Raw genomic sequence first — 10555 nt, 5'->3', positions numbered from 1 at the left:
AAAAAAAAAAAAAAAAAAAAAGAAAATGATGATTTTTCTAACTCCAGCCTTCTCTTTGCCTTTAACAGCAGAGCCCTCAGTGTTCTACTGTAAGCAAGAGCCCTTGCTGCTACTTCACTTATTTAGTTACCTCTTTATTATCAGTATGAACTCATGAATTCCTTATTTTATTTAATTAATTTAATTTAATTTAATTAATTAATTGATTAAATTAAATTAAATTTATTTTATTTTATTTTTTGAGACAGAGTCTCACTATGTCACCCTGGGTAGAGTGTCGCAGCATCACAGCTCACAGCAACCTCAACCTCTTGGGCTTAAGCATCTCTCTTGCCTCAGCTTTCCAAGTAGCTAGGAGTATAGGTGCCCGCCACAATGCCCAGCAATTTTTGTTTGTAGTTGTCATTGTTGTTTAGCTGGCCCAGGCCGGGTTCAAACCCACCACCCTTGGTATATGTGGCTGGCACCGTAACCACTGTGCTATGGGCACCAAGCCTAAATTCCCCATTTTAATGGTTTTAATTCATGTTGGCATATAATTACTTTGGTGCTCAAACTTGTCTCCAATGTGGCCACTAGGACCCTTTCTATCTGGCCCGTGTCCCGTGACATTGGCAGTTCCTTTCAGTGTATTATACTTCCGTAATTCTCTTTGATTCTCAAACTTATTTTCTTAGAATCTAGTCCATGCAATGCAAATGCTAGGAGGGCAGTGAAGGTCATTCTAATGTATCCCTTTAGTTCCACTGTTGAGAAGGGGAAGTGGCTTGCTAAGGCCACACAATGGGTTGTCAGAAGAGTTGGGTCTGAACTCAGAATTAGGCTATGGCTGAGTAACAATAAATAATGACATCTGCCTGCCAGGTTTTTGGCCAGGGCTGGGTTTGAACCCACCACTGCCGGTATATGGGGCCAGCGCCCTACTCCTTTGAGCCACAGACACTGCCCAGCCTGCTAGGTTTTTTTTTTGTTTGTTTTTGTTTTTGGCTGGGGCCGGGTTTGAACCTGCCACCTCTGGTATATGGGGCCGGCCCCCTATTCCTTGAGCCACAGGCACCGCCCCTGCCTGCCAGTTCTGACCACCTAGTATGGGTAGACCTTTTGCTAGATGCTTTTAATCCCTACAACATCTGTAAGGTAAGCATTACAGAAGAAGGGGGCTGGGCTCAAGTATTTTAAGTAACTTTCCCAGAGTCATCCATCCAGAAGATGAAGAAACTAGGCTCCAAAGTCAAGTCTCAGTGCTACTGGGAAGTGTATTTGCTGAAGGCGGTGGTGAGTGTGATGTGCTCAGCTACTGTTGGCTTGCTTGGCCTGTCAAGGCACTGCTTTGTCATACGAGCATTGGTCCTAGCAAAAGAATAGGGCTGTGATGGCAAGGGCAAGATCTAGGGCTCTAGATCTTAGATTCTGGGAGCAACCCAGGCCTGTCCCCAAATTCCAATGCCTAATTGCCCATCCCTAGCCTGGGCCTGCAGAACCACCAGGGGGAAGAGGGTGGCAGTAGAGAAGGCATCTCCTGAGGGGAGTTCTTGGGAATCTCTTGATGCTACAGCCCCGTGGTTTAAATGGCCTAAGGTGAAGGGTCACCTCAGATGTCTCTCAGTCCAGCCCCTTCAAAGGCCCTTATGACAAGGAATGGCAGTTTGGCCAGAAGAGGAGCCCTTCTTACTGCGCCCAGCCCCAGGGCTCAGACATGGAGATGGGGGATGAAGCTAGGATGGTGGGGCAGGGAGCGGAACTCAGGGGTGCCAGCAGCGGGCCTTAGCAGGTGGCCTCTCTCCATAGGCTTCCAGGACGTGCACGTGATGGTGTTTGTGGGCTTCGGCTTCCTCATGACCTTCCTGCATCGCTATGGCTTCAGCGCCGTGGGCTTCAACTTCTTGCTGGCGGCCTTTGGCATCCAGTGGGCACTGCTCATGCAGGGCTGGTTCCACCACGTGCAAGACAGACACATTATCATAGGCATCGAGAAGTGAGCATGGGGTGGGCCCAGGGGTTGGGGGCCAGGGGACTGGGCAATGTAGGGCTGGGGGAAGGGGGCCAGCCAAGCCTGGGGAGGGGGCGTGCCCAGTAGTGGCCTTGAGCTGTAAGATCTGTCCCTCCAGGCAGACTGGGCCTGTGATAGGCATGTATCCGTGCATGCCCAAGTGTACACACACACACATATACGCACCTGTGTGCATGCAGAGACTACCTGGACTCAAGGCTAGACTTTTCTCTGGAAACTGGGCCCCAGTCACCCACCCTGGCTCATCAAAATTACCGATCCCTGTGCCTTGAGAGTCCCAGATACAAAAGCCAGAGTGTCTGAACCAGGCTTAGAAGGTCGCTTGTGGCAGGAACACTGAACAGGGAGTTCAGGAAACACAGGCACTGGAAAGAGCTGTGGACAGGTGTGGCTGTGGAGCTTTAAGGCTGAAGCCCCTTCCCTGCCTCTGCCTCCAGGAGTGGGGCACCCTACCCTCATCTTTCCTCACTTCCATCTGAGGGGCTTTTTTCTGGGATCACCTCTTGGTTTGGTAAGTACCACCAGACCTTTCCTATCAGGTCCCTTAGTCCCTCCCTCTGCTCTGGGGTTACCTCCTCCACGCCTCAATGCCGCTCCCTGCCCCACAGCACCACCAACTGGTTATAAAGTAAATTCAGCAGGAGCCAACTTGCCAAAAATCAGTGGGCAAAGCAATCAACTCACTGAACAATGTCAAACTCTTCGGCACTTTGTGAGACCCATAGCAATTTTTGTTTTTTTGAGACAGAGTCTCACTTTATCACCCTTGGTAGAGTGCCGTGGTGTCGCAGCTCACAATAACCTCCAACTCCTGGGTTTAGGTGATTCTCTTGCCTCAGCCTCCTGAGTAGCTGGTACTACAGGTGCCCGGCACAATGCCCGGCTATTTTTTTGTTGCAGTTTGGCTGGGGCCGGGTTCAAACCTACCACCCTCGGTATATGGGGTCGGCACCCTACCCACTGAGCCACAGGTGCCGCCCAGCTATAGCAATTTGTGTTGCACGAGATTGACTAAAGAGGCTTTGGGAGATTTTTTCCTAGTTTTATTCAAGTTTTAGTTTGTGGGACGTTCTTCTTCAAGTCTAGTTTAGATGGTCTTCTATTTCTGCAGACATATGACAAGTTTGGATAAATAAAATGTTCTTTAAATTTGAGAAAGTCATCATTAGTGCATAAAAATGAACACTCATTAGCTTGCTGAATAAGTCCACAGAAAGGGCTTGGAAGTCCATATTTAAAGAGGAAATCTCTGCTGTCACATATAGGGCACCAACCAGGTGTCTGGAATTTAAAACATTTGCCAAGTATTTTCAAAAGTGTAATTTAATCAAATCAAGGAATCCATGACTTAAAAGTAACAGGAAAGATAGTTGACTAGATCCATGTTAGACCAGTGGTTCTCAACCTTCCTAATGCCACAGCCCTTTAATACAATTTTCTGTGGGTCGTGACCCACAGGTTGAGAACTGCTGTGTTAGAACCAATAAATTGTTCTTTTTGTATATAAAGTTCTTTTTTTTTTTTTTTTTGACAGAGTCTCACTATGTCTTCCTGGGTAGAGTGCTGTGGCATCATAGCTCACAGCAACCTCCAACTCCTGGGCTTAAGCGATTCTCCTGCCTCAGCCTCCCAACTAGCTGGGACTACAGGTGCCTGCCACAATGCCTGGCTGTTTTTTGTTGCAGTTGTCATTGTTGGTTAGCTGGCCTGGCTGGGTTCCAACTGCTGGCCTTGGTGTATGTGGCTGGCACTCTACCCACTGAGCTATGAGCGCCGCCTTGTATATAAAGTTCTAGACGTTCTGAGTCCAAAATATGCAAGAAACTCAAATTCCCAAAGCCATAGACCAAAAGTATAAAAATACCTCTAATATATGTCATTCATCACCAAAGCAAAATAGCTATGGCTAAATGAAAAAAGTATACAATTTTTAAAAAATCTCCAAAGGGTGCAAGTTGGTCACTTGAAAGTTTGAGTTTTGGCAAACTGGCTTTTGAGGAATTGATTTTCAGCAACTGACCTGGAGCCAGTTTTCTGGTGCTCAGGGTTGGTATGAGGATGTTGTCCCCAGACCTGACTTTGTCGACCCAGAGAGGTGGACGTGCCTCCCAGCTTCTGTTCTATCCCTGCTGAAGAGTCCTCCAGATCCCTCCAGTTACTTTATTATTATTTTTTTCTGAGACTCTCACTTTGTTTTTGTTTTTGTTTGAGAATCTCACTTGTTGCCCTCAGTATAGGACTGTAGCATCACAGCTCACAGTAACCTCAAACTCATGGGGTCAAAAGATCTTCTTGTCTCAGCCTCCCAAGTAGCTGGGGCTGTAGGTTCCCAGCCACAATGCTCAACTATTTTTAGAGACGGGGTGGTCAGGGTGGTCTCAAACTCTTGAGCTCAGGCGATCCACCTGCCTAGGTCTCCCAGAGTGCTAGGATTGTAGGCATGAGCCATCACATCCCACTCTCCTGTTACTTTAGGGAACTATCCCTCCATAGTTCCTACCCAAGCCTCCTTGATGATGCCTCCAAGATGTGGCATCAAGATCTCCATCTCCGAGGTGCTGGTGGCACACAGTGTGAACTTTTCAGTTCTCTCTCTTTCTCCCTCTTAATGGTTACTTCCAAAAAGATGGGTCTTCTGGCTGCAGTTACGGGACTTTGGACAAATAAATCAGCCTCTCTAAGTCTCTGTGTTTCATATATATGATGTGGCTAATGTTTGTACCTTTCTGCACAGTTCAGGTATTATGCTACCTACCAGAGGGACATTCAGTACTTAGCAGATATTCCAGTGCCTAGCCCTTAGTAACCACCATCATTCATTCAGCCAGATCCTGACCTGGGCCCTGGGGACAGAGCAGTGAGCAAGACAGTGTGGAGTAGACATTCCAGTGAGCATTCTGTCTTGGGAGGGGCCGTGCCCCTATTCCACAAACTGGCCTCCAAATAGCTTACTTGTTACTCTTCACCCCACGTCTGTGTTTCACACAATCAACCCCCTGAGCATGGGGGGTCTCCTATAGGTGTGACCGCCTTGAGGAAGTAGCCCCTTTGTATCCTTACACCAACCCCATTAACAACTGTCATGGCAGAGAGGGTCTGCCTTGGAATCCAGAAGACGGCTTTGCTATGGGCAGGGAACATGAAGGCCTGGGTCAGGCAGAATGGACATGTGGATGGAACCAGGGTCTACTTTGGCCACACAGCATCTACCTAGCCCTTCGCTGGGCTGGCTGGGCTTTCAGGGTCCAGGCTTGGGGAGGGCCTATGTGCCTACCCCTTTGCCTGCATTTTCTCTGTTGACCTTCTGGCTCCTTCCTTCCAACCAGTCCCACCTAAGCTCCCTACTTCCTACAGGAAGGCTTCTCCCTCTTCCCTGGAAATAGATCCTCTCCCAAAGGTCAGGTAAAAGGGAGGTTCCAGCAGCACATACCCAGGCAGAGGCCTGGTACCCAGCAGGAGAGGTATTTGCAGAGAGAGAATGAGAGAGAGAAGGGTCTGAATGTAGAGACCATGTGTGGTTGGAGAAGTCAGGAAGGCTTCTTGAAAGAGGTGGTAGTAAGAGGAGGTTCTGGAAAGGCAGGTGGAAGATAGAGGGCAGGCAAATGTGGGGAATATTCAACAGCAGCATCCAGACCACACGGGTGCCATGAACACCAGCTGTCTGCAAGGAGGTGGGGCTGCAGTGGAAGAGGAGAGGGGCCAGCAGAGTGTGCCCCCACTCTGCTGGCCACTTCACACAAATTATTTCTTAATTTTAGTGTAGCCCTTAATGCTATGTGGCCATCATTACAGATGATGAAACCAAGGCTCAGAAAGGTTAAGCCATAAGCCCAAATCCATAGATGATCAAAGTTCAGCCAAAGTCCAGATCCAGATCCAGGGCTCAGAATGGCACTTCTTGCTGTTACCCCAGCCCCTCCCTGGCCTGTCTCCCCACAGCCTCATCAATGCTGACTTTTGTGTGGCTTCTGTCTGCGTGGCCTTTGGGGCAGTTCTGGGCAAAGTCAGCCCTGTCCAAGTGCTCATCATGACATTCTTCCAAGTGATCCTCTTCTCAGTGAATGAGTTCATTCTCCTCAACCTGCTGGAGGTGAGCAGGGCTCAGAATAGGGATGGGCGTGGAGGGGACACTTGGGGGGAACAGCAGGAGGGTAAAGGTGGAGAGAGCTGGAGAGTCCTGTCAGCCTGGCAAGTCATTGAACCTCCTGAACCTCAGTTTTCTCATGTCTAAAGTGGGAGTAATGACATCTACCCAGCCAGGTAGCAATAGTTCACCTAGTGCTTCAGCCCAGTGCCTGGGCAGAGCAGGGGTTCCTTGAAAATTGGTTTTTTCCTGTCCTTTTTTTTCCCCACACATCAGATGGGAGGAGTGGGGTGTTCCTACACATAGTCTTGCACACATCACACATCTCTAGATTGCTGTGCTAAGAAAAGGATCCAGAGTATTGAGGGGGCAAATCTGTAAGGACTGATTCCAGAGGAATGGCCAAGGTGGCATGTATGGCTGCACAGGTTGTGTACTGTACAACCGCAGAGGTGCCATTCACATAGCCTATGGCAGGAATGCTGTCACATGGGCTTGGTCAATACAATGACCCAGGGAAGGGGTACCTTAGACCTCTAATTATCTCAGAAGCCTCCTTGATGCCTTTGGGCAGCAGGGGCAGAGAAAGGGCCATTCAGGGAGCCCACACAGTTCTTTGCCCCTTCTTCTTCTCTATTTGGACTCTGCCTGGAAACCCCCTTTCTAGGGGTGGTAAGCCATCCTAAATGCAGACTTTCATTTTGTCATTTATTTTTAGCTACCAGACTAGTCCAAGCCACCTTATCTCTTCCTCCTGACTCATTTCCCTGGCTTCACTCTTGCCTCACTCACCCTCAGGCCACTTGCCACTCGCAGCCAAAGTGGCCTATACACAATGCATGTCAGCCCATCCCCCTGATGAAAACCTACCAGTGGTATTTAAATTTCACTCCAAATAAACTCTAAACTGTCCTAAGGCCTTACACGTTCTGGTCCCTCCCTTTCTCTGCAAGCTTATCTACTTTCTCCCCATCTTTCTGTGCTTTGGCCATAGGTTGCTCTCTGTCCTCAGACACACCAAGTGGCATTTCTTTCTTTTTTTTTTTTTTTTTTTGAGACCGAGTCTCAAGCTGTCACCCTAGGTAGAGTTCTGTGGCATCATAGCTCACAGCAACCTCCAAGCAATTCTCTTGCCTCAGTTTTTCTATTTTTAGTAGAGATAGAGGTCTCACTTTTTGCTCAGGCTGGTTTCCAACCCATGAGCTCAAGCAATTCACCTGCCTCATCCTCCCAGAGTACTAGGAATACAGGTGTGAGCCACTGTGCCTGGCTGGCCTTTGCATTTGATGTCCCCTTTGCTTGGGTGGTCATCTGCAGTCCTTTTCATTGTTGAGGTCTTAGCACACACATAACTCCGTAGGAGGCCTGCCCGATCCCCACCTCCACCCCTTGTAGTCATTCTCTCTTACAGTGCCTTATCCTTATCTGATAAGAGCTGGTCCTCAACACATTTGAGTGAATTTCAGAGTCTGAATGCATGTCAGGGATCACTCTGGGCTCTGGGACAGAGAGACGAGCAGTGTAAAAAGCTCAGAATCTAATGTGGGACCAGGAAGTAAATAGGCAGTAACCATGCATTGTGATATGGGGTAAGCCGAGGGCTAGGTGGCTTAGAGGAGGGTGCCTAAACCAGCCTGGCAGGCCAGGGAGGCTTCCTGGGGGAAGAGAAGTCAAAGCTGGAAGTCAAGTGGGAGCTCACTATTCAAAGGAGCCAGCAAGGGCGTTCAGGGCAGAGGGAGCTAGAAACAAACCCACAGTGAGGGGTCTCTGGTGACTCAATCTCGCTGGATAGAGGCTAGTGCTGAGAGAAGAGTTCAGAGGGGTAATGAGCAGGGACAGGACTCTTGAGGACTATGTTGAGGAGTCTTGACTGCATCATGAGGGCAGTGGGGAGCTAAGCAGGGAGGCGACAAGAGCAGACATGTGTAAAAGAAATGTCACTTTGGCTGCAACCTTGCAAAGAATATCTGGGAAGCAGGAAGCCTAGGTAAGAGGCTTCTAGCCATGTTGGTGAGAAATCATGGGACTTGGACTGGCTTAGTACAGGGAGAAGAAAGTGTAAAATTCAAGGCCAGGCGTGGTGGCTCACACCTGTAATCCTAACACTCTGGCAGGCCAAGCCAGGTGGATGGCCTGAGCTCATAGCTTCAATACCAGCCTGAGCCAGAGGGAGACCTCGTCCCTAAAAAATAGCCAAGTGTTATGGTGGGCACCTGTAGTCCCAGCTACTTGGGAGACTGAGGCAAGAGAATTGCTTGAGCCCAAGAGTTTGAGGTTGCTGTGAGCTGTGACGCCACAGCACTCTACCAAGGGTGACAAAGTGAGACTTTGTCTTAAAAAAAAAAAAAAAAGGGAAAGTGGAGAATTCAAGAGAAATAGAGGCACTGCATAACAGCCCTTGGGGACTGAGCAGGGTGAGGACAAGGAGAGAAAGGCGCTAGGCTTGCAGAGGGGAAGGCTGTGGGGCCGTGAAGTTCTGAAATGGCTGAGAGGATAGAATCTTGAGGGTGAGTAAACAGGCAGGAAAAGCTCCTTTGATCCTCTAAAACCCTCCCTAACCTGCTACAGAAATTCTCTTAGTGCCTACCAGTCTTTCAGCCTCTTTTTGAGACAAGTTTAAACACAATAATTATCACTGACATGAAAGGAGCACTTGCTATTTGCTGGGCCCTGACCTAAATGCTTTACACAGGTAAACGCTGAATCTTTATCGCTGACATAGGCACAATTATTTCCTCCATTTTACAGATGAGAAAGCTGAGGCTCTGAGAGGTTACAGGGCTCACCCAAGGCCACACAGCTAGTAGAGGCACTAACTAGGCTGAGAGTCAGGAAACCCAGCCCTATGGGTGGCACCTATGGCTCAAGGAGAAGGGCACCAGCTCCATATACCGGAGGTGGCGGGTTCAAACCTGGCCCCAGCCAAAAATTGCAACAACAACAACAACAAAGGAAACCCAGCCCTATAAACAACTAGCAGTATGACCTGGAATCACCAGGGTTTCTCCCTCTGAAATAAAAGAGTTAGTCTTTGATTCTGATCTTCTGAGATTGATTCTGATGGGGGAGGAAGAGGAGGCTGAAAGTGGAGAGGTGATAGGGGGTGGGAGGAAGGGAACTTTATAAGATGTGTCTGCTTTGATCCACGGACCTCCCTAATAAGTCTCTGTGATCTCTCCCACTTTGTGAATGAGGAACTTGAGACCTAAGGGGGTCAAATGAGAGGTGCAGAGGACAGATGGGGAGAAGGCCAACTCCAAGTGCTCTGACTTCAGGGGGCCAGGGAGGGAAGGATGGGTCTAGGGTAGGTGGTGGGAGGTTGTCTGTGTGATTGGAGGCAAGAGTGTGACAGGATGCAGAGATAGGTGAGTAATGGCAGTTTTGGTGGGCTGTTGAGCCAGGAGTGATTGTATAAAATGAAATGTAGAGAGGGGAGATCCAGAGGGAGGGGGAGAAGCCAGTGGGTGACACACTAGACAGACATTGCCCTGAGTTCTAATTCTGCCTCCCTATTTCCAGCTGTGAGTTCCTCTCCAAGCTTGGGTTTTTCCATGGGCAGCAGTTCCATCTGTTGGGTTAGGACGTCCTGGAATTTTGCTGACAGGCTGGGTTCAGGGATCCCCTCCTCCCCATTACTAGCTGACTAGTCTACAGGGTCCCCTGAGCTCCAACCTGCACCCTGAAGAGTTAGAGACAGCTAGAACTCTGTGTGTGTGTAGGGGTGAGGAGTGCTGTGAGGAGGGAAGGAGAGAAGGTGCCATATCCTGACAGGTCCCTTGTTCCCCAGGTGAAGGATGCTGGGGGTTCCATGACCATCCACACATTTGGTGCCTACTTTGGGCTCACAGTGACCCGGATCCTCTACCGGCCCAACCTAGATCAGAGCAAGAATAGAGAGAGTTCTGTGTACCACTCGGATCTCTTTGCCATGATTGGTGAGAGCTGCCATGATGACTGAGGGCCACCAGGATTGGTGAAAGTGGCCATATGGGTGAGGGCCACTATGGGTGAGGACCTCCATGATGAGTGAGGACCTCCACAATGGGTGAGGGCCTCCACAACGGGTAAGGGTCTCCATAACGAGTTCAGGCCACCATCTGATCATTATCAGAGGATCACATCTGATCCCCACATGGTCTGGTGGAAGGCTTCCAGTTCCCTTTGGGGAAAGGGCAGAAGGAGGTTGCCTATAGATACTTCAGGATCCCAGATGTCTCTAAAGAAGTTGGTCACTTGTCCTGCGTTTTCCTAGAATGCCCCAAGGCAGACATAGTGGCAACCAGGAACTGGTGACTCCATCCCTGGGCTAGGGCAAGGTGTGCATTCCTATTTCCTCTGTCCATTTATTCCCGAGAACACATACTGACCATACTCATTCTGGTCTCCTGAAGCTCATCCCTGACCTCCAGGAGCTGCTCATGGTACAGTGGAAGCAACAGCAATGACACATAGAGAATCTC

General features: G+C 49.2%; 1 protein-coding gene across 1 annotated transcript in view; it reads left to right on the top strand.

Moving 5' to 3' along the window:
• The window catches only part of RHCG (Rh family C glycoprotein), a 30610-nt gene that overhangs the window by 9380 nt on the left and 10675 nt on the right, over window positions 1-10555 (top strand). Inside the window, exons 2-4 of the mRNA XM_003788667.3 lie at window positions 1789-1975; window positions 5951-6101; window positions 9883-10030. Coding sequence (XP_003788715.1) covers window positions 1789-1975; window positions 5951-6101; window positions 9883-10030 — 486 coding nt within the window. The remainder of the gene's footprint in view (window positions 1-1788; window positions 1976-5950; window positions 6102-9882; window positions 10031-10555) is intronic.

Source organism: Otolemur garnettii, unplaced genomic scaffold (assembly GCF_000181295.1).
Source record: "Otolemur garnettii isolate 467f Iridium unplaced genomic scaffold, OtoGar3 scaffold00029, whole genome shotgun sequence".
Taxonomy (NCBI): domain Eukaryota; kingdom Metazoa; phylum Chordata; class Mammalia; order Primates; family Galagidae; genus Otolemur; species Otolemur garnettii.
Note: the sequence above shows the minus strand (reverse complement) of the source record. Positions and strands in the feature narration are given on the sequence as shown.